General features: G+C 35.0%; 1 protein-coding gene across 9 annotated transcripts in view; it reads right to left on the bottom strand.

The window, feature by feature from the left end:
• RIMS1 (regulating synaptic membrane exocytosis 1) overlaps nucleotides 1-25,267 on the bottom strand; it is a 268,011-nt gene that overhangs the window by 30,863 nt on the left and 211,881 nt on the right. For 3 of the 9 annotated variants that reach the window (XM_070954548.1, XM_070954541.1, XM_070954557.1), the window contains 2 exons: nucleotides 6,530-6,642; nucleotides 737-903 (listed from right to left, as the gene is read on the bottom strand). The exons of 5 other annotated variants lie outside the window; for them this stretch is intronic. In XM_070954548.1, coding sequence (XP_070810649.1) covers nucleotides 737-903; nucleotides 6,530-6,642 — 280 coding nt within the window. Of the gene's footprint in view, nucleotides 1-736; nucleotides 904-6,529; nucleotides 6,643-21,414; nucleotides 21,445-25,267 lie in introns of all 9 variants that reach the window. One more of the 9 variants, XM_070954532.1, reaches the window with a different exon arrangement.

Raw genomic sequence — 25,267 nt, forward strand, 5'->3', positions numbered from 1 at the left:
CTCGAAAGGATGGAAGGCTGAGTCAACCTTGAGCCTGATGAGATTTGAACTTGCAGTCATTGCAGGCATTGGTGCTACTTTAACAGCACTTAGTCAGCTGCGCCACCACTGATATTATAGTATATCTTGTAAACTGGTAGTAAAACCGGCAGGAAGCTCCACCCACCGACCCCGACATCATCAGGAAACTTCTGCACACGTCCCCATTGCGAACTGATAGTAAAGGTAAGTAGAACCCATCCCTGTGTATGACACATGCTAAAACGACTTTTTAAAACCTGCTTTACCATATGAAGAGAGGTGAGCGCCTTTGTCTGATCTTACCAAACGTTTACTATTGTTGAGGAATCTGTTTATTTTGTAAAATTATGTGAATCTAAAATAGCAATAGCAATAGCAATAGCACTTAGACTTCTATACCGCTTCACAGTGCTTTTACGGCTCTCTCTAAGCCGTTTACAGAGTCAGCATATTGCCCCCAACAATCTGGGTCCTCATTTTACCCACCTCGGAAGGATGGAAGGCTGAGTCAACCTTTAGCCTGGTGAGATTTGATCTGCCAAACTGCTGGCAGCCGGTGAGCAGCAGAAGTAGCCTGCAGTACTGCACTCTAACCACTGCACTACTGCGGCTCTAGGGTTTTGTTTCATTTAGCAAACCACTGTACATTGTATGGCAAAAGACATAAGGTTTTAATTGACACATTAACACATTACCGTAAAGATTTGAAGCTCACCTGATTCTGCCTCTTGGATGCTCGGATTGCTCTGACATAAAGCTTGTGCTGCTGAGGCGAGAGGCACTGCTGGTGCGGGAAATAGCTGACACATCGCTGACATCACTATCTGATGACTTGGCAGAGACATTATCACAACTTCTGTACTGATCGGTTTGTATATTATACTGAAGATGAGAAGAGACAATGTGAGGTCCATTGACACGCATGCAGAAACAAAAATAACTGGTGTACAAGCACAACTTCAGAAAGTCACCAATGAGAATGGTACTGCTGCTGATTTTATGTAGTAATTAAAAAAAAGGCATACACTATTTTATGAAGTTTAGGGGACCAGTTATGAGAAAGTAAACAGCAAGAAAAAGGTATTAACTTTAAAACAGATAAATAAAAATATTAATTTTTAAATGACCATAGTTCTGTTTGCACACATTATCTCTGATTTAAAAAACAACAACAAACAGATTAGCAGGCAGCATTATGGTGGTAAGGAGCCCAAGATAATTTTGCCATTCTTATGTTCAGCATGAAGTTGTTATTTTTTTAAAAAATGGTGGCAACAGAAGCACTGTGGAATATTGAAATGATTTAAGGATAACAATGTGAGCTGCTAAATGATGATGAAATCTCTTCAAAGTTTCTACTCTAAACTTGATTTCCAACAAGTGTTGGAAATCAAATCAGTGCCCATGGCCCACATATGGATTTTGTTAATTTCTAATGGATACTTTTAAAACTATTATTTAGCAACCAGGGAATGGAAAGTATACAGCAAATTAAGAATAATAGAACAAAAAAACCCCCAACAACCCTGCTTTTGTTGTTCTTTGGTGCTCCTTTTAATGAAAGGAACAGATAGCATAATCCAGCTAAAATGATTTCAGAATGACCTGAAAATACACTAAGTATTGATATTTTTAGTAATTTAACAGTAAATAATTCAATCACCCTGTCAGTTTGGACAACTAGTTGAGAATCTAAATGAAACTGTCTATAAAAATATAGATTTGAAAAATCTAAAAGAAAAACCTTCTAAAATTTATCAAATCATCTATAAACTATGTTCAATTTCAAAATTAATCTACCAGTATTTCATGCCTGGTATTACAATTAAACTCCCTGCTTTATATTCTGAATGCTACATAAGAAGCTTCAGAAAGTAATTTATAAAAAAAATATTTCACAAAATTAGGAAGTTGTATATACAAGTAAGTTGCTGCTAACTGTCTCCTAGAATTTTGCCCTCTAGGCTTAAAACTCCCATCTGTCTGAATCAGCAGCTGTATAGCTGCTGGTCTCCTGGCTTTGGATGTTTCTGCCATCTATCCCTTGTTAATAAAATTCCCACTTTACAGTTTCATTAATATTAAATTAGGTATTGGACCACTTTTCAATTTCTAACTGTCTTTGTCACACATCAAATGATCATATAAAACTCAGGTAATGATTAAAAAAAATCAAGTAAATCAAGTAAAAGATAAAAACTCAAGCAAATTGCAGACTGTGTGACTCCAGGCAGTATACTGGAGTCTATCCACCAAAAGATCTCCAAAAAATTGTGGTGATACTTTCTGGTTTTCCTCAGTGGGAAAATGTTGGTATAGTGTATTTGCACAACATGGTAAGCCATAAAGCTGGAGAAGGCAGTTTGCAAGGTGCATGGCTCAGAAATGGGGGAAGGAATGATAGGCAGCCCTATACAATTTTGAAACAGCTGTGCAAGATTTGGGGAAAAAAATGACAACTTTAAGGATTCAAAGTAAAGGGCTTCATTTGTACTGCGAACATTGTGAAGCACTTCTTTCAAATGCATTGTACTGCTGTCACAGTAACTGTCTTTTCTGCAAACTGGAAAATGAAAGGTGTTACATGTTAAACAAAATCACAAAAATATTTTTGAAAATAATCAGCTGCTCTAAAAGTTGGTTTTACTTTGCATAATGACAGTATAAAGAATTCTAGAAACTATGTCTGGATGGTACTACAAATGTTTATATGGATGTTGCACCAGGTGGTACAAATACTGAGGATGGAGGTATTACCCTTTATAGCAGGGCTGTCAAGCTCCCGGCCCGTGGGCCGGATGCGTTACGCACTGGCCATGCCCGTGCCCGGTTTAGCGAAAGGGGGAAAAGTCCTAATACGTCATAGCTACATAGCTACAGTTAATTCATAGTTTTCAAATAACTATGAAATAGAACAAGTATCAGATAATATTTTGTGGCACACATGTATAAAAGTCTACTATTAATTTATGAAGCTATAAAAGCATAATTTACATACAGCAATTTTAGCAACTGTAATAGCCAGCGAAGTAGGAGAACAAAAGCACATTGTACATATGGTATTTTATATTATATACATCTTTCTCATGATTACTTCAAAGTGGAAATCTGTTTGGAATATTAAACTAAGTGACCTCTTACAGGTAATCCTTGTTTAGCAACTGAAATTGTGACCAGCAACTCAGGCTTTAAGCAAAGTGGTCGCTAAAAGAAAAATCACATGATTGTGACTCGGCTCATGATTTTGCTTCATATTTCTTTTCCTTTACAGCACCATTAAGGTTATGACCCGGGATTCAACTGGAAGCATCGCGGCGAGACAGTTGGGGAATTAGTGGGCTCTGATGAGCTCCGCGAAAACCCGGACTGACGAACCGCTGCCGAGGGATCTTTGGACCAGAACCATCCTGTAGGGACGGGAAAGAAGGAGAAGCACCTCGGAAGACCAAGAGGAACAGGCAAATTCCTCAAAGCTCAGAGGAAACTCTCTATGACTCGGCAGCGGGGGAAAGCCGCCATTGCGGCTGTCACAAAGCTGGGGCAACCGGATTAAACATTGAGCAGGAGTGGTGAATGGAATGGAGTTTTTTGAAGCCGGGTGAGTAACAGCCAACCCATGGTTGAAACAACAATAAGGAAACATTTTTTAAACTTTAAGACCCCTAGCGATAAAACAGCGGCTAATGAGCATGGGGGGGGGGAAGAAAAGAAGATTTTGAAGCGTAATCTTAAAGGGGCAAAAACCTGATGGAAAATTGACTTTTGAACAAAATTATTTGGAAATAATTTGGAAAATTTTAAATAACTAGAGAAATTGACCCAAGATTGGTTAAAGAATCGGAAAGAAATAAATAGATTCCTTTTTCCCCCCTTTCTTTTTCGAATTTCAAGAAAAACAAAAGAGAATGGACAATAAGCCCTATAACAGAAGTGTTGTATAAATAAAAGGAAAAAAGGAAAAAAGAAGTGAGAAGAGCTGTTTAAATTCAAACTGGACTATAAAACTGATTTGATATTTTTAAAGCTAAAAAGAAAAAGAGAAGCTAAGTAAGATTGTTAATGTAGATTGAAACAAAATGGATATTTGTTAGACAATCGGAAATTATGGATTGCAGACAGACACCTTCAGGAGTAAAAAGGAATATTGCAACTTGATCTTTGTTTTGGAAAATTGTGAACTTTACAGATAACAGCGGTGAGAACTTTTGGGGAGGATTTCTTTGTCTGCAAGTGGCTTGACTTTGGGGGGGAAAAAAGGAATACAACGGAATTTTAAAATCGGAATAATATTAAGTTCAAACTGCTAAAATCCATATTCCCACTGCTATTATATTTATTATTAAATATTCTAATACCCATGATCCTATTAAAATTTCTTTTTAAACATCACTGCTTTCATAGCCTTTCTAAATATCAAGAGAAAAGTAGTTATATGGATGTAGGAGAGGGGCAGGGGTGAAATGCTCCCAGTTCGGACTGGATCGCCCGATCTGGTAGCAATGGTGGTGAGTGGTTCGGAGAACTGGTAGCAAAAATCCCTGTCCCCCCAGAAGCCCAGCTGAGCTGCGCAATCAGCAGAGGCTTTTTTTTAATTTTTAAAAGCATTTTTTTTACAACCTCTTCGGCCGAAAAAATGCTTTTAAAAGTAAAAAAAAAAAAAAATCCTCTGATGATCAGCAGCTCAACTGGGATCGTCAGAGGCTTTTAAAAGCATTTTTTCTACAACGTCTTCAGACGAAGAGGCTGTAGAAAAAAATGCTTTTAAAAGCCTCTGACGATCCCAGCTGAGTTGCCTGATCATCAGAGGCTTTTAAAAGCATTTTTTACAACCTCTTCAGCTGAAGTGGTTGTAGGAAAAAATGCTTTTAAAAGTAAAAAAAAAAGTTGGCCATGCCCACCCAGTCACATTACCCCCCCCCCACCAAGCCATGCCCACAGAACCATTTTACATTTCACCACTGGAGAGGGGATATTATCTCAGGGGTTTGTGACACAACTAAAAAGCATTGCTTTCTGCTTCCTCCCCTAAATCTAACATAGGTAGGCAAAACTGTCAGCATTGCAGCAGTTCATAACCAGTTTAGTGGAGTACACTTAATGGAGTGTCTTTCACATGTACTGTAACTATAAAAATGTAGAATGAGACAAGTTGTCCAATACAAACAAAAACAATGAGAAGGTATAAAAATGTCAGTCCATTGGTATTTCTGAATGATGGGGAGCAAATGATAAAAGCAAATGACAAAAAGCACAGTACAACATAATCATACAAACTGTGCCTGTTTTCTTCATGCATTGCTTCATTGAACACATATGCATAATAGGCAGAACATGCATCAGAATCTCATAGCACATGATGAAAATTCTGGATTCTATAGATTACATTTATCAATGCATAATTTGCCATAATGTTTTGATCTGGAAACTTTGAGGAAATTGAAAAAAATTGCACATTTAAAAAAATTAAATGCTACGATAGGGTTATTGTCTAGAATGCCTATGATAGATTTAAAAAAGCGGTGCTTAACAGATTGATTCAATTTCTGTTGTTAGTAATCAGTTGTTATTCCAGAAAATCCTAGTTACTGGATAATAAAATCATTAGCAAAAATCACACACTACATACTACACAAGTAATTTTCTGTTTGTAAATGAGCAATTATGTATATGATTGATATGACTGTTTAGTCATATTTAGTTGACTGTTTAGTCGACACATTAGTATTATGCAATTGAATATGCGAATAACAAATTGAGTCCTTTCCTTCTGCAAACTCATGCTATAGTATGTGAAGAGGCCATTATTCATGAAAGCCTTTGTAGATAAGTAAAAGCTTCCTGCTGCAAACAGACACTATCCATGAAGAACAGTTGTGAGAGATTATGGAGAAGAGAGTAAAGGTATGATTTAAAGAGGGAATGACTTGCTCACTTCTCCTTCTAAGCTACTCACTTGCATATTGCCTGCACAGGGGTTGTATTATTACTTGAAATGTACGGTAAGTTTCCAATTTGTAGAAAGGCTTTTTTTAAAAAAAGGAGGAATATCTGCCTGATTCAGTTACAAATCCTAATGTAAGATTTTCAATTTGACAAAAATGATTTGTTTTAGAAATCCTCAATAATTTTTTAAACTTTAATTTACACAATATGAAGATTAATGACTAATGTTCTTTACTACTTTGATGGGTGGGAAAGGAGAACAAAGCAATAATTTTATTTTCTCTAACCAGAATAAATTTAAATGTAACCAATCTTATATATTTTTTAATGCAGTTAGGGTTTTTTTATTAATAAAAAAGCTGAGGAGTACAAATGAAATAATGACATAATAATATGGTTTCTGTAAAATAACATAGTATCAGTAGCTTCCTAAGTTAAACCAATAAAAAGAACCTTTGGAGGGATAACAGGTATTCTTCCTCAATATTTTTGTTTTATACCATACTTTTAACATGTATGTAAATTCTCCAAATTTTCATACATAGTGTCGTATTTTGATATTTACCTTAGTATATTGCTCATGTTCAAGTTCTTGACTAGAACCACACCCTGTTGTCTGATTATACCGGTGCATTTTCATTTTCATCTGTCTTGTTCGCTCCTCCACTACTAAATTTGCTGCAAAAACAGATAATGGGAAACTATTAAAAAAACTTTGAATATAGTTTGATTTGATGCAAGTGTGACTTTATTTTGAACTGAATAAATATTCAAACAGTATCTCCATCAGGATGTGAAAGCAAAACATAAGCATGCTAATGCAGATCAACAAGGATTGCTTGCAAACCCTATCTACCCATTTCCAAATTTCCAACATATCCATAACATGCATTCTTTTATATAGAATATTTCTTAAAATTGGAAAATATTTTTTTTCTTTTCAAAATATGTCTCTCTATAATATAATTCTACAAGGATAATGTTCCATCCATGGTAGAATATTTAAAATAATTTTAATGAGGTTCTTAAAAGAAAACAAAGTACTGTATGACATTTGCAAATGTGGTAGATATGGCTTCCAAACAATTTTGCATCATTTTGTTTATAACTAATTTAAAGCCTCAAAACACCAGCAAAGCTTTTCTCTGTATAGAGTGGGGGTTACGCCTTACACATATATTTTGATACAGGAAAACATCCTGGCTGGATTGTGTCTAATTTGACCTTGGAATATAGATTCCTGAAAAATATATATTCCTTCCATAGAATAAGAACAGTAAATTCAGTTTCTTTGGCAATCAGTATTTAATGCCATCAGTGTATATGATCATTTACTGAGTTTAAATACCTCCTGACCCCTGAGTATGCAAAGTCTAATAATAAAAGAAGAGAAAAAGGAAAGGAAAAGTATGCAAAGGATAGATGCAGGTAAATACATAATCAGAACTTAATTTTTAGCTGAGAAAGAGGATTATGTCAATAAATTAAACCTTTGTGAAATAGCAGATTTATAAGACAGTAAAAAAAGATTGCATCAAATACATGTGAAATATTACATAAAATAAAGACATAGGATACAGGTAGTGAATAAGTCAAATCAGGAAATTTGGGGCATAAGGCGCTTTGGTGGCGCAGTGATTAGAATGCAGTACCGCAGGCTACTTTTGCTGACTACCAGCTGCCAGCAGTTTGAATGTCACCAGATCAAAGTTGACTCAGCTTTCCATCCAGAATTTTGGGGGCAATATGCTGACTCTGTAAAACTGCTTAGAGAGGGCTGTTAAACGGTATATAAATCTAAGTGCTATTGCTGCTATATTACTTTTTCGGAAAGCACAGATGTGCTCTGGTTTAACACTGCAAGCAAAAGACTTAGAAGGCAATCTAAGAAGGTATTGGCACATTCTGGATTTTTGGGAGAGTAACAGTAACAGGTAACAGTAACAGAGTTGGAAGGGACCTTGGAGGTCATCTAGTCCAACGCCTAACACACTTCACTAAATGTAGAGTTTATATTTTAATCAAACAAAAGCAAAAGACAGATATTAATAACAATCATACATATTTCCCATATATTTTCCTTTCCATGCATTCTGTCAAATAACCTGACTAAATGTATTTACTTGGCTCATTGTGTTTACAAAGGCCTACTTCTAACTAGCCTGGTATAAGACCCCAGTTTTAACATTCTCATTGCCATCTAGACAGTGGTGGGATTCAGCCAGTTCGCACCACTTCGGGAGAACTGGTTGTTAACTTTCTGAGCAGTTTGGTGAACTGGTTGTTGGAAGAAATTATTAGGGCAGAGAACTGGTTGTTAAATTATTTGAATCCCACCACTGCATCGAGATCATACAGGCCCCTGACTAGCTCTTTGATGAAGACGTGATAGTGGAGATGAATGAATCCAAATCCAAACAGGTGATCAAAAGATGTTAAACTTCTCCAGTGATGATAAATTCTCTCTTCACAGCATAATCATTTAGATCAGTAAGAGAAGCAATATGCCTAAAATCTGTTAATATTGGTTTGGCAACTTGCTTCTAAGATAGCTCAAAATCCTTCTGTTAAAACACTAAGTGATTAATTCACATAGCTATGCACCAGGGGTGGGTCCTACTTACCTTTACTACTGGTTTACAATGGGAGTGCGCGCGCACTTCTGCACATGCACAGATCATCAATTATGACATTCAGGCGCATGGGAGGAGCCTCCCACGACTTTTACTACCGGTTCTAAAGAGCTATGCACCCTGTGTTAGGGAATAATCTGAGATCTAGAATTCCTGCATTATACAGTTGTAACACAAGCTACAGCACTGCTTTATTTAAAAAATCCCATATTCATATTCCCTAGTACAGAGAGAAGATATAAAACAATGGTCCTGGTGACACAGAAATCTGAAACTTGGGCCATGCATATTCAAGGCACTGTGATTATTACAGAAAGTTCTAAGTGTAAAATGTATAGGGAGCATCTTGGCTAATAATAAAGCTTAAAGTTAGTACACCAATTGTCACTTGGTGTTTTTGCTCAACATTCACATTGCTTCATTCATACAATGTCACAGAGCATTTTTTATGTGTAGCCCTGCAATTTTTCTGAGTTTTCCATTTTTTTTCTTTCTTAGACTGCCCAATAACTTCAGTAATGCAGGAAGCTGTACAGGGTAGAAATATAACAGCTAAAACCTAAAGCAAAGTATTTGTTTCATCACAGAATTTCAAAATAAGCTATCTGTCTTGTAGGATAGGAAGCGGTCTGCTTTTCTAGACCATGATGGAGTGACGTACACATCTGGATGTGAGCATTGTATTTAGATTATTACTCATAATCTAATAAATTGTCTTTAGCCAGTAGGATACCAGACCCTTAGACTGTACCCCAACTAGGAAACCAATTATTTGATATAGTCTAATTTTTGTAAAGTTCCAACAATGAAATGTTTATCCATGTTATTCCATAAAATTAAAGACTCAAAATATAACTCAATATAGATTTGTCATCTCAAAACCATAGCTGACGCAGCGATAGAACAAGGTACCTTTTTATTAGAAAAGTCTGAAAAGGTACATTAATGCATGCCTGCCTCAAAATGATAAGACAACCAGGACTCCAAAAAAGCTAGGTTTTCTGAGTCTTCTAGGAAAACAGCACATTTGTACTCTGGACTGAAAACGTTTTACCACTTTATCCTTGGAAAACAGATAAAGTGTGAGTTTGTGTATATGTGTGTGTTTGTGTGCAAAGAGCCTCAAATGATAGTTGAGAACATAATATTTGTATATTAAAATACTCAGTATTTTTCAAACCTCTGATGAACTTTACTGACAGAAATTTTAAAACAGACCCAGCATTGAAAAATAAGAATTTTACATTGTGAGAATTCCTCTTGCCCCTTCCAGATCAGAGGTGGGTTTCAGCAGGTTCTGATCAGTTCTGGAGAACTGGTAGTGGAAATTTTGAGTAGTTTGGAGAACCGGTAGTAAAAATTCTGACTGGCCCCGCCCCCATCTAGTCTCTGCCTCCCAAGTCCCAGCTGATCGGGAGGAAATGGGGATTTTGCAGTAACCTTCCCCTGGAGTGGAGATGAAGATTTTACAGTATCCTTCCCCTGCCATGCCCACCTAGCCACACCCACCAAGCCATGTCACGTCCACCAAGCCACACCTACAGAACCGGTAGTAAAAAATTTTGAAACCCACCACTGTTCCAGATCATCAGATATCACACTATGATTAAGGGTAACAAAACTTCTAGTATTTCTAGTATTTTTACCTTACTTATATTATTTTATATACAAAATGCAGACAGCCAATTATCATGGCCAATTGGTTCTATTTGCATATGAAAAAGCATCCATATACCAAAAGCCCCAATTTTCATCTATGTGTTTGATTGGCATTTTAGCAGAAAGTATACCATCTTAAATCAACATTAATGTTCAGTCCAGATTATAATAAAGAAATAAGTGAAGGAATCAAAGTTAAATTAAAGAAAATTGGACCCTTGAAGATGCTAAGAGAAAGGAAGACGGAAATAGACCACAAGATAAAGAAGCTCCAATTTTTCAGTCTTAGTAACAACATCAGAAACATGAACCTGGGCAATGGACAGTTGATCCCAAGGAGCATAGAAAAAGGAAACTAGGAAAGACATTAAAAACTGAGAAAATTTGGATGAACACATGGGCATATATGAGAGGAGAAAGGAGAGAAGCAGTAGTTATCTTGGACCTGTGGTTAGGAAAAAGAAGGGGGGAAAAAACCATTGGCCTAGAAAGGGCAGTTTAAGGAAAAACAAGACATAACAAAAAAAAAACTTTAAACCAAGACAGAAAGGCTACTCACAAAGAAGCAAAAGTTGAGAGGGAGAAGACATAGTGCTACATAGTGCTATTTACTTTTCTAAATATACAGTAAATGGAGCAAATGCTTCTCAAAAGAGAAAAAAATAATTTGAAAAAATTAAAACAAAACGTAATTTGCCTACAAGGGACACTTATCAGAAAAAAAGGACATAAAATATTTGATTTGTAAAAAATTGGGGGAGGAATTTATTTCAGCAGGAACTTAAAAAAATAAAAGAATTGCTTTGCATATAAAACCTTAAATAAAATTTGAACTTGTATTGACGGATGAGCATGATATATTTCTTAGGGTGGAAGTTAATTTGTCTGAGACGGTGGCTTTGATATTGGACATTTATGCACCAAATGAGGATAAGGTACTTTATTATTCTATAAAGTATTTATATAGAGACTAATGGTTTTTCTATGAAAATTGATGTTTGATGCTGGATTGGAATTTAGTAATCTCCCCAAAACTGGTTAGAGAAAAATATTAAAATTACTCAAGGCAAACTACCCAAAATTTTATTTGATTTAATGGACAATTGTTGATATATAGAGATAGAAAAATAACAATTCAATACAGTTTCTGAAACACATAGATGCTTTTCAAGAATAGATATTATTTGGATTTCAAAGAATTTGGCTACTAAGCTTCATAACGTAGAGATACTGCCAAAGACTTTTTCAAATAATAATCTTGTGAGTTTGATTTATAAAAGGAAATTCAATTCTTTTATGTGGAGACTGGAATATTGCTATAGAAATAAGCAAATGGAGGGCTATAAATAAAAAAATAAAAGAATCCTTTAAAAATAATTTAAGTAAAGTTATTGATCTAAGAATGGTTGGGATGCAAGTAAAGCTTTTATCAGAGATTATTTCATACAACACAATACTGAACTCAAAAAGAGGAGGCAAGGAAAAACAAACCTATTTTGGATTTAAAAAAAATGAATTAGACATTTTGAGAGAAGTTAAGCATTTTTGAACAAATTAAGCTTTTACAATGAGTTATCTATGTAAGAGAAATGGAAATAAAAATGAGTTATGTAAAGCAAAAAAAAAAACCTTTGAATTTTCAAACAAAACAGGAAAATGTTTAACATATAAACTATGAAAAGAAAAACTAAAGAAACTGATATTGAGATTACGAGAGGAATAACATGGCTATGCAAAAAGTGCTTCATCAATATTACTCCAATCTGTACAAAGGGCAAGATATTTCTCTGGGAAATCAGATGAATACCTAAAGAAACAAAATTTACAGAAGATTACAGAGGAAGAGAAACAGATTACGATAAAGGAAGTGTGTGAAGCTATAAAAGGTATTAAAACCGGAAAGGTGTCCGGACCAGATGTTCTTATTATAAATGTTTTGAGGATGAACTTTTACAACCTTTACAAAATATGATGGATTCTGTTTTATAGGAAGAAAGGATGACAGAATTGGAAACTGGCCAATATAGCATTAATTATTTTTAAAAGTAAATATATTTGCTCTGTGTAAGAATGTGCTCTCTTTTTAAAATACTTTAGTCCATTAGACAGCTCAGTTTGTGTTGTGTATGAGAAAGAAAAAAACTGTTGGCACTGAGCAAGCATCTCTGCAGGACATAAGGAGATTCATTAATAGCTTACTGATATTTAAAGTTATTCCGTAGTTCTGTGATACTTGTTTATCTGTATGTTTGCTTTTTAAAAGGTAAAGGTAAAAGTTCCCCTCACACATTTGTGCTAGTCGTTCCCGACTCTAGGGGCGGAGCTCATCTCCGTTTCAAAGCAGAAGAGCCAGCACTGTCCAAAGACATCTCCGTGGTCATGTGGCCGGCATGACTAAATGCCAAAGGCGCATGTAACGCTGTTACCTTCCCACCAAAGGTGGTCCTTATTTTTCTACGTACTTGCATTTTTTATGTGCTTTCGAACTGCTAGGTTGGCAGAAGCTGGGACAAGTAAGGGAGCTCAACCCATTATGCGGCACTAGGGATTCGAACCGCTGAACTGCCGACCTTTCGATCGACAAGCTCAGCCTCTTAGCCACTGAGCCACCATGTCCCTCCTGCTTTTTAAAAGCAACTGATAAATCTATTCTTCCTATTCATAATATTTTTTTTACAGGATGCTAGAGGAAGGAGGGAGAAATTGCTGCTGAGAAATTTCCTTTCTGGCTAAAGACTTTATTATCAGGGTTATTCAAGGTGAACTGCAAGGACCTGGAGAGATCCCTACATGGGAAAACTTAGAAGGGAGCAGCACCTCAAATGTTCTGTGTTAAAACAGAAGCTATATATACAAGGTTGCTATTGACTACAAGAAAAAAAACGTTGAAGAACTCTAATTCTTCATTGAAGGATGGAAACAGAATGGATAACAGGAGATTTTGTATTTTAAAAACATAGTGGGCTTCTTCATTTCATCGAAGAAATCTATGGATTGACAAAGATGTAATCTAAAGTACCACAATATAGGGTACAATTTATTCAGAGTATTGATTTTATTTTGGAATTGAAACTATGTACCATGTTGCTGATGAGTTAGGAAAATTTAAGGCTTGCACATGGTATTTCTACTCATAATGTAACTATTAAAATACAACTCCATATGCAAAACCCACAAATTAATAAAAGATATTTTTTTAAAAAAAGACTTATCTGTAAAGATCTGCTAAGAGATTGGAAGACATATTTGATACTTGTATTTATTCATTCCATGTATTCTTTTCGATGAATTGTTAGTTTTGTGCCCAGAAACGGAAATAGTTACTGTTTAGCAAAGCCACATGCAGTATTAAAACAACTTATACATCATTCATCTTTTAAAGTTATTTATTCATTTGAATCCTATTATGTAGTATCAAATAATGATCATTCTTTCTCATGATTCTTGCCTTTTTTTTGCTTTCCATGTCCCTACTTTTATTTCCACTCCTACTGTTAAATAATTTAACTAATTATTTAAATATTATTTATTTATTTATTTATTTATTTATTTATTTATTTATTTATTTATTTATTTATTTAATAATTTATTTAATAATTTAAATAATTCCCTTCCAGAGGAAATACAACCGATTCCTACATATTCACTTTGTAAGCAAGAATAAAACTATGCTTATAGGTTTATGCAACCCTAAGGGTGACATGGTCAGTTCGCTCTTCTGTTATTGATGGTACATATATTTTTCTTCTTGATAAAGTAGTTTTATTGCTTCATGCATTGTTCTTGGTTCTTTTGAGCAGAAAGTCAGAAAAATAAAACATTCCAGTAATAACTTCCAATTTATATCACAACACCCACATGCATACCCAAAAGAATAGCCTTCCCAAATTGGAACTTCTTAAACTAATTATGAAATAATCTGCAACAGTTTATTACCTAATATTGCTTAAGCAATTCTTTTGTGGAAGCAATTTTTAAATATCAGTTTAAACCTTTAATAACCTTTCCCAGACAAATATGTAGAGGTGGTGAAAGTGGCCTTAACTCTTTTGATATGTGAGGCCAACTGTAGCAGAAGAGAAGCATTCAGAAGAATAAACTTTGATTAGTTTAAATGGAGACTTTCTTGGCCTTGCTAAAATGTGCATTAGTAAGAGAATAAACAGGACACTACTCTGGAATGCAGTGGTGGGTTTCAAAATTTTTTACTACCGGTTCTGTAGGTGTGGCTTGGTGGGCATGGTGTGGTGTGGCATGGTGGGCATGGCAGGGGAAGGATACTGCAAAATCCCCATTCCCTCCCAATCAGCTGAGACTCGGGATGCAGAGAATAGATGGGGGCGGGGCCAGTCAGAATTTTTACTACCGGTTCTCCGAACTACTCAAAATTTCCGCTACCCATTCTCCAGAACTGATCAGAACCTGCTGAAACCCACCTCTACTGGAATGCCTTAGAATATTCTGTATAGCCAATGAAAATCAATTCCTGTTCTCAGGATTGGTAACATTATGGTCAATACTAATTCTTGAGAATGACAGTAAAGGTTAAATATATTCAGTTGCTCAAGTAAAGATCTGCTCTACAGTTAATAGTTACATTAGAGTAGATTGAAACACAGATATGATAATCACTACTTTATAATATATTGATTATAAATAGCTTTTCCTTATAGGAAGAAAAAACAGATAAAATATTCAAGTCTTTAGTATAAAATATGTTCTGGAAAATACATTTCAAAGTAATTAAAAAGAAAAATCATACTACTTATTTAAACGGCTTTCTCTGTATGAAGGTGTATGGAGATTCTTGTGATAATTTGTAAGAAAAAGTATTTGGTGAGACTTTTAACCAGTTCATATCTGAGACTCCAAGATATAATTTATTGTTAGTTGGATGAGGGGGACTACAAATGATTGATTGATTGTATGACAGAAGTTCCCTTACGGGAGCATTGTAATTTCTGCAGGAATTTAGGAACACAGAACAATAGAAGTGCCATTTCTCCAAGTACCTTTCAACCATACCTTCCATTTCGTCATTCGTAATAAAAAAAGTTGGGAGAACAATTGGACCACTCAGTCTTAGCAACATAGAAAGACAATGTGAGTTGATTAAGAGGTCTTAACTTTCTAAATATTAAATCTTGAACAGTGGTTTTTGAATTTTTTCCCCTCTAGGTCTTAGATGGCTCTTTCATGCATTGTTAACTTATAGGTCAAGGGGCATTTGCACAATCCAATGATTCTGAGCAATGTTGTTTGGAATATACATTCCCCAAAGGTTCATTCATGACAGGCAGGTCATAGATGAGAGATAAGACCAAATATGAGTCATTGGAAAAGGAAAAGGGAACCCACTCTATTATTCTGCCAAAATATCCACCCTCAAATGGACATTAACAACAAGCCAGCATGATTTTGGAAATGGAGGCCTCTAGCAAGCTACCAGGAAGAAGGAGAGAGCAAATATGAATAGCACTGATGCTTTTTATGTGGCTGTATGCTGATGTGTCCAGACACACACACACACAAATCGGTATTGCAAAGATATGCAAAATGTTGCTCAGAGTCACTTGGTTGTGAGATGGGTGTTAGATAAATACACAATAACTAACTAACTAACTGACTGACTGACTGACTGACTGACTGACTGACTGACTGACTAACTAACTAACTAGCATCTGAAATGGCTTAACTATAAACCAAGACAATATTGATGTTGTCAGAGCATAAAGGTCAAGACTGAACAAAGATATTCTGAGAATTAGCAATAGAATGGAATGGATTGATTTGCATCAAACATCAGAACTTCACAGAAAATGCTCAGACGCAACCTCCCAAAATGATAGAATTATTTCAATTTGGGTCTAAAGTCCAATTTCAATCAACATTACGATAATTTAAGTCTGTGCTCCAACTACAGTTGCAGAAGAAATGGAAGCTGAATATTTCTATTGTGAATTGTAGTATCCTGTCAACATGCTGCTCCCCGCACTCCCAAAAAAAATCCCAGCCAGATGTCTTACAAGTTATGGAAGTTTGGATTGATACAGTTGTACATAAAATAATGAAAATTTTGTTTTGGTGCATAAAATCAAGCAGGATATATATTAATAGAATTCTGTAAAGAAAATTCAAATTTTGTAGCAACTATCCAACAATCTAAAAGGTACGCATAGACATCACTGAATGGACCACACTGAAACTGAATTGACTATATATTCTGCAAAAAATACAGAGTTCTATTCTGTCAACAAAAATAACACTTGCTGCTCTATTTGACTGCCCAAAGAACTCTGAATTGAAATTTATGATATCATTAAAGATGAAGCAAGCAAAAATATTGCTAAAAATATACCAAAAAGAAAAAAGTAAAAGACTGTATACAGGTAGTCCTCGAAAAGAAATACAGGTAGTCCTCAAAAAGAAAAAAGTAAAAGACTATACAGGTAGTTCTCAAATTACAACCATTCATTTAGTGACCGTTCGAAGTTACATTGAAGAAAGTGACTTATGACCATTTTTCACAGTTACAACCATTGCAGCATCCCTGTGGTCCCATGAACACTTGCCAATTGGTTCCTATTTATGATGGTTGCAGTGTGCCAGAATCAAATGATCAACTTTTGTGACCTTCTGACAAGCAAAGGTCAATGGGAAAGCCAGAGTCACTTAACAACTATGTTACTAACTGCAGTGATTCACAAAACATCTGTGGCAAGAAAGATAAAATAGGTCAAAATTCACTTAACAACTGTCTTAGAAGTTGGGCTCAATTGTGGTCATAAGGAGAGGACTATCTGTACTGATATATTGAAAATAGCTGACGAAAGATGCAAAACAAAAGGCAACAAATAAGATTTTGTCCAACCAAGTTTCAAAGAAGAGTCAATCAATTCGATCTAAACAAGAATGCAATTGAAGATCACAACCTAAAGGTCTAGAACTTTATTAATAACCTGACAGAAATCAAGAGAAACATTTATGCAAAATAAGCATTACTAAGTAAAAGAAGACAAAGATCTGATGGAAAAAAAGACATAAAGAAAAACTAGCATGACTATAGGAAAGACCACAAAATCTGTACACATGCAAATGTTTGAACACTAAATCAGAATCAGACATTATGGACTGTAAAGTTAAATACTGGAAGCAACAAAGATGCAATTGATGTAATTCATGCCGATTTGTTTAAAAACCTATGCAATTACACAGTTAAAAGGGTAGCTTGTGGTCTGCATGCAGGAATGAAAAGCAGAGTGACAGCCAAAGGACTAGAGAAGATCAATTTATTTTCCACTGTCAAAAAGTGGCAGTTCTAAAGAATGTTCAAACTACCAAACAAATCGACAAGATGATACTCCAGACTTCAACAGTATAGACATACATACTGGATTTAGAAAAGTCAGGACCATCTTATATTACTTTGGTAACATTTGATGGACAAGAGAAAATACATGGACGTTTCAGTAGATATAGTTTGTATTCTTTTATTGATTATAGCAAGGTTTTGATTGACACCGGTGCTCTCATCATGTCACGTCTGGACTACTGTAATGGTCTCTACATGGGGCTCCCCTTGAAGAGCACTCAGAGGCTCCAACTGGTCCAGAATGCAGCCACGCGGGTGATTATAGGGGCGACATGGCGCACCCATGTAACCCCTCTCCTGCGCGAGCTGCACTGACTCCCGGTGGTCTTCCGGGTGCGATTCAAGGTGTTGGTTACCACCTTTAAAGCGCTCCATGGCTTAGGACCTGGGTATGTACGAGATCGCCTTCTGCCACCGATAGCCTCCCCCCGGCCAATACGCTCCCACAGAGAGGGACTCCTCAGGGTGCCATCAGCCAAACAATGTCGACTGGCGACACCCAGGGGGAGAGCCTTGTCTGTGGGGGCACCTGCCCTTTGGAATGAACTGCCCAGAGAATTCACATGATCCCTGACCTACGTACCTTTCGCCATGCCCTTAAGACCCTTTTGTTTCAACAGGCTGGGCTGGTTTAGAAAATGAATTTTAATTGGGTGTTTGTAGTTTTTAATTTAAGGGCCACATTTTAATATATTTTAAATTGTTTTTAAATTTTATGGGTATATGTTTCTTTTAATATGGCTGTACACCGCTCTGAATCCTTCGGAAGAACGGCGATATAAAAATTTAAATAAGAAATAAATAAATAAGAAATAGATCCCAACAAGCAGAACTTTAAAAAAATGGATGTATTAAGCCACTTCATCTGCCTACAGAAGAATTGATAATGATGATCATGAAGCAACATTAGAAAAGAAAATGGAGCAATTAAATGGTTTAGAATTGGGGAAAGAGTGATGGACTATATACCATCATTTTATTTCTTTAATTAATGAGCAAAGTATCTTATCAGAAATGTCTGATTTGAAAAAAATAAAAATTGCAATCAAAATTGTTGAAACAAACATTACCAACCCTAGATATGGTAATATGACACATATATATTTGGAAGCAAAGAAGACTTAAGATATCTCTTGTTGCAAGTGAAAACAAGTGTAAAATTAATCTTTATTTTCCCAGGCTCAAAAACACACAGGGATGGTGACATAATGTTAAGAAGCACCTGCTACTTGGGGGAAAGACTGGGACAGAATTAAGCTGTCATAGTGCGAAAAAGATCCACATGTCAAACCGTGGCAGTAAAATATTGCAATGAAAGCCGAACCATTAGAAAGATTAAACAAGGAAAACCTATGGCTTTTAACTGTAGTGCTGGCAAAAATTGCTGGAAATATTTTGGATCACAAGAAAAACAAATAATTCAATATTAGACTAAATAAACTAGACCTTTTTATTGGAAACACTAATAATGAAGCTAAAGTTAATTTTGGCTACCTGGTTCAAAAGCAAAAGTTATTGTAGGAGATTCTGCTGGTTGGAAAAGCCAAAGGCAATTGAAAAAGAGACGGACACAAAACATGGGAGCTCGATGCTGTCACTGATGACACAAGCACAAGCTCTTCAAGACTCAAACAAGCGATTCTAGTGAAAATATGATCATTTGGACATAATTATAAGTAAGGGAATTATAAGACCAGAAAGATGTCTTTTTACATATTTCCTATGCAATTAAATTGGTCTGTAAATTTTGACTGGGGAGAGGGCTTGAGCACATTTCTTGTGATTATTACAAAAGGAATCAGTTGTGTTGCCAAACATTCTCTTCCACTATATCGCTGCTCCAATGTTTTGGTTGTTTAAAAACCCAGCATTTCATCATACTTTATTCTAGAATAGACAGCAAGGAAGTGGCAGAAATGCACTCTTCTGCTAATGTCTGTGGGAAAGCCATTCAAATTACGTGAATCTAGTGCTTGACGATGCTAAACAAGGCTTACCTAGAGAAGTAGATGCATGTCTTTTGGTTTCTTCTGGCAATTGTGGGCTAGCGGCCTACATGAGATCCCAGTCAATAGTCCTCAAAGAATGGGCTAGAAAGCGAAAATAAGGTCTTGCGCTATATAGAGTCAGCCACCTTCTGTTGAAGCAGAAGATGAATATGAAATTGCAGGAAAGAATACTTTCTATAAATTATTCTTTTTTCCTGAATAGGGAATACATCTATGTATATTGGAGCAGTAACTTTGCAAAATCAAGTTTCATAGGCAATAATGGAACTGTAATATTGGTAACTAAAATTTAAGGTACTAGATAACAGTATTAGGTGTGGGAGAATTTTCACCAGGATCATAACACAAAAGAAAGAGACAAGTTGCAAACCTGATAAAAATTGTCCCTGATATCAAATACTGGTAGTGTGTGTAACATAATGTTAGGAATCTGGTTCATGAAGTTTCAAACAAAGTTTTCCTTTCCTTTCCTTTCCTTTCCTTTCCTTTCCTTTCCTTTCCTTTCCTTTCCTTTCCTTTCCTCTCCTCTCCTCTCCTCTCCTCTCCTCTCCTCTCCTCTCCTCTCCTCTCCTCTCCTCTCCTCTCCTCCCCTCCCCTCCCCTCCTCCCCTCCCCTCCCCTTCTCTTTCCTAATCTTTATTTTAACAAATCCCTTGGTGTTTCACTGAACTCTTGGATTTTATCCTTGTTTTGTTAACAAATATATTCCTTGCTGACATTTCTAATAACTCACAGTATAATCTTTATGCTTTATAATTACGAAATCTGTTTATCCAGATTATAATTTATACTGCTTCCAAATTGTTTGCAATAGCTCTGGAGCTTTGAATTATCTTTTTTGAGTGATCCTATTACAGAAGACAATGTTGAAATAATCAGGGACACAACAGGCTAAGCCTGAGGGAGAGGTATTTCATAACAAACCCAGAACAACATCCTTTATGGCATCCCAAGTGACACAAGGCATTAAACATCAGAATATGTATTAGCCTTCCATCATCCAGACTCTTCCAGATACGATAGGATGACAAGGTTAAAATTTGATAACAGCACGAACTTCAGCTAAGAATTCGAGGAATTGCAGTGTCACCATAGGTGGAAGCCATTGGTGGAGACTGATGCTTCTATATCATCACAATAAGTCTAGGTATCTTCCCTTTTTATAAATTGCTAATCACAGTTAATCATACTATTTGTGTATGTTTGATATTTACAATAAACATATGATAGGCCACATCTAACATACATGTTCTATAGGGAATATTAAAAAGAGCATTTAGGTGCATCCAGCTGCATAAAATTTGATAATTCTTTTTAAATATCTTTTTTACAAGTTCCAATCAGTAGGATGGGGATAGAACAGAATTATGGAGCCAGAATAAAGCCCTTCATATGTTTTTATTATGTGCATCAAACACACACTGAAAATTTACGATGAAGACTTTTAAGCTGAAATAACAATAAAAATAAAGCCAATTTTTAAGGAAAAAATTAAAGTGCCTAGATTCATACATTTTGCAGCCTACTGAATTAAGGGCTACAATTTTCTAAAACTGTAGGACTTTGGATAACAGCACACTATTTCTATTTCTGCCCCATAGTGAGAAAGTTGCCCTAGTGATGAACCACTAAATTGTGGGTAGCAAGTTCTCTGTAGCCTTAGCTTAATGCAGTGATTTAACTGAATGTAATCTACAGAAATGGATTAATATGAAATTAGTGCAGAATAAAGATAACACAGCATGAGTAATGTTAGTAAAATTGACATGGATATTTACCTTTGGATGATGAACTATAAGTCTCTTGTTCTTCAATGAATAAAATGCACGGAATGATGGGAATAAAAGAAAGAAATCAGCAATTTAAAGTTAGACAAAAATGGTGTTATACATGAGAATGAGAAACACTACAGGCTCTGTTGCAACATGCAGAAAATTAATGTGGGGAAAACAGATGAAAATAAATCATGAAAAGTTATAAATTCTGAGGTCAATACGAAGGTAAACATGCTCAAGCTCACTGAAATTAATTGTCTCCGGTATTTTTAATACTGTGCTGGATCATGGCCTAGAATATGAATTTTACAAGTTCCAAAGTTTAAACATCATTCAAAAACTGCATTTGATGTGATAAGCCCATAAGAATTGCTGTTTCAAATGTTTATGAATTCACATTCATCTGTCTATTTTTTCCACATCATTTATCATTTAAGATTTTCACACAATAAAATAGAACAAAATGCAGTCTTATCATACAATACACAGGTATTTTGTTTAATCCATTCAGATTACAATGCAACATATTGTACTTTAATTAGACCTGCCTTGCTTTCAAGTGATGGTATTAGAAATAACAGTCAGTCGAACAAAGTGGGGAAAAAGTTTCCATTGCAAAAATGGAATAGCAAAATCATACACACAACCAATAATGTGTGTACATTATCAAATCTAAAGAACTGATCGCTATTAATTTATGACTTTTCAATGAGCTATTATCACATAATAACTTCCCATCAATTTTTAACATATTTGAATAAGAAATGCCCTTTCCCTATGGAGCCACAATTTATTACTTAAAGATGTATTGTGTGTCTGAATAAAATTAAGTATGCTTTCTATAATAAAACACTCCAATGGAATTTTTATGCAAGATTTAAGAGGCATTTCAAACAAAGTATAATAAGATAATCTAATATATACTATCAAATACTGATACGGTACTAATGATAACACAACCTCAAATATTGCAGAATCAAACATTGTCTTAAACTCCTAGGTACTGATGATGTTACTTAGGTAGTTAATGAGAGATCTTCAAGCAAACAACTCAATTGAAGCTAAGAGAGCACTAAGGACTCCACACTGTCTTAAGTATATATCAATTCTAGGTTTTGTCTTTTGAATCTGAATAAACTATTCTTAAGATATAAATGAGCAGAATGCCACAAAAATATACATACACATGAAAGTTGTAGCGTAAAATATACACAGAAAGAATGCACATGTTCATCCTCAATATATGTCTTTTTGGTAACCAGTTGTCTAATAGGTGGAAATTCTTTATTAAATCAAACAACAATATTCAATTCTGAAAAATGAAAAAATATGACACTATTGGCCTCATAAAAGAGACCAACCACATGTGTATGTATGTATGCATGTATGTGTATGTGTATGTGTATGTATAATGTATACATACATATCTATTTCTCTTTAGCCAGGTTCTTCCTACGTAAACCTAGATTTTTATGCAGCCCTAGTTCAGTGAAATCACAATCCACTAGTTTCTAGGCTTTTTTCAGGCAGCCAACAAGCACCCTGCTGCCCATTGGGAGACTATTGCTTGTTGGCTGCCTGAAAAAAGCCTAGAAACTAGTGGATTGTGATTTCACTGAACTAGGGCTGCATAAAAATCTTGGTTTATGTAGGAAGAACCTGACTAAAGAGAAATACACATAAAGGCCTACGAAAAGAAAACAAATACATACATATACACACACACATACGTATATCGCCAATATTTGCAAATCAGAACATATTAATGCTTCTTTAAAAGATGTACTGTCTGTTGCAACCCATGACCATCTCTCAAGCCTATGTGACATGCATTTTTTACAGATGCTGCAATTAAGCAAGGTATATTAAGCAAAAGTTCAAGCATAAGAAATAATACAATTCCCTCATCAGGACATTTTCACTTGGAGGTTCAGAAATAAAAATGGGACCTAACATTACTTAGTTAAAAAAAAAAACCCCTCCATTTTCAGAAAAAAATATCTATTCAAAATCCTGCAAAGACCAAATGTTTGCAGATCTGAAATGACATATTAAACGACAGTCCTAATTCTTCCCTTACTGGCACATGATCTTCTGCAACAAAACATTTTTCCTTTTTTTGCAGAACAAAAGCATCAGCTTCAATGAAAAGTGTCAATTCATGCATGGTGAACATATTTTAAGTTTTTAAATAGAAAAGACTGCATTACATCAAATGTTATGATAATGTATTATCCACATAGAGAACTGAAAATTCAGCAGATATATACATTTTTAATCATTGAGTCATTTTAGAGAAAAGTGGTGTGTTTGAAATGCCATGATAAGACATTGGTTGTCATCCAAACAGGAGACTGATCACCCTATTCCCACTAAAATTAATGAAATTTATAAACTGGCATATATATAACAATTATAGCCACCATTAATCAACAGATTCACAATAATCAGGAAATCAACAAAGCAAATCACATAATCTGTATTTTTGTAATTGCATATTTTCATTGGACCCATTTCTCTATAATCAGCTATATATTGTATCCTCTGTATTTTTTCTTGTTTCTCATTATTTTTGAAAGCATTTTTTCAACACCTGATATTGTTTCCCAGAATACAGAAATATTTCAATACGCTGCAGCCAAATAAGGACAGATGCCATATAGAATAATTTGCTAAATTCTGCTACAATTTCAGTGTTCGCAAGAAAGGTATGCATTATCATCTATGAATTATCACACTGTACATTTCTAATGCTACTATTAAGTTTTCTTCCTTATGACGCATGTTCCATATACTCCATAGTGCAAAAATGGCTGATCTATTTTGATCCCATCCCATTTGTAAAAATAGCAGATATTCCAATTGATAGAAATCAATTTCTGTTCATTATTAAGAGTCAACTAGTTAGAAGTCAGTTCTGTTCCAAGAAGCAATCTCTTTGTAAAATAGCCAAAGTCACATTATTGTCCGCTTTACATTTGCAACTGGACAAGAATAGTACATGGCAGAAGTTGGGCAAAAGTCAAAACATCTTTCAAGCCATCTAAGGTACACATTTTAAAACTGCATTTCTTTACTATATTTAAAGTGACAGCATTGAAGAAGGTGCAAAAATAAGGGGAAAAAAGGAAAGGAAATGTACTAGGCATATATAAGGACTCACCCTGAATGCCAGCTATGCAGATATGGCACCTTTTAATATAATAAATTGATTAGTGCTTTCAGAAACTAACCAGAAAAAAAAATCCAGATTCACATTAAATTTTTACCAACATGAAGAATAACAAGTCAGCCCTGAGAACAAGTGAAATTCAGTATACTGAAATGTAAGAGCAATCATGTTAGGAACCTTTTTTTCTATTTTACTGAAATTGATTGATTCCCAACCAACAAAATCCTATAAGCATAAATTTGATGACACAACGTTTGTAAGGAGAAATTGCATGGACAATTGCCACTTAGGAAATGTTTCTTCACAATATGAATTATATAACACATAGTATGTATGTATGATTTTACACTAAGAGAAAAATTATATATGAATACCAACAAAAAAATTACTCTCTCCTCCTAGAAAAATGGGGGATGGAAATTGGCATAGTTTCACATTTTGATACTCTAAAGAAGCACAAGTGGATGAACAAAGAACTGTATTAATAATACCATACCATTTATTTAAAAAGAGAGATCTTAAACAATAACAATACGAATTAGGAGGCACATGTGTAGTATATACCAAAATCCTAAAATAAAATGACAAATTGATAGGAAACCACATATTGATCTGGTGCATATTGTATTTAACAATTCTTCAACAAGTCTCCAATTTGTTTTTCATTAGGAAACTCAATTCACA

The sequence above is a fragment of the Pituophis catenifer genome, unplaced genomic scaffold, assembly GCF_029215685.1.
Source record: "Pituophis catenifer annectens isolate HBS135680 unplaced genomic scaffold, rPitCat1.0.hap2 SCAF_1, whole genome shotgun sequence".
Lineage (NCBI taxonomy): Eukaryota > Metazoa > Chordata > Lepidosauria > Squamata > Colubridae > Pituophis > Pituophis catenifer.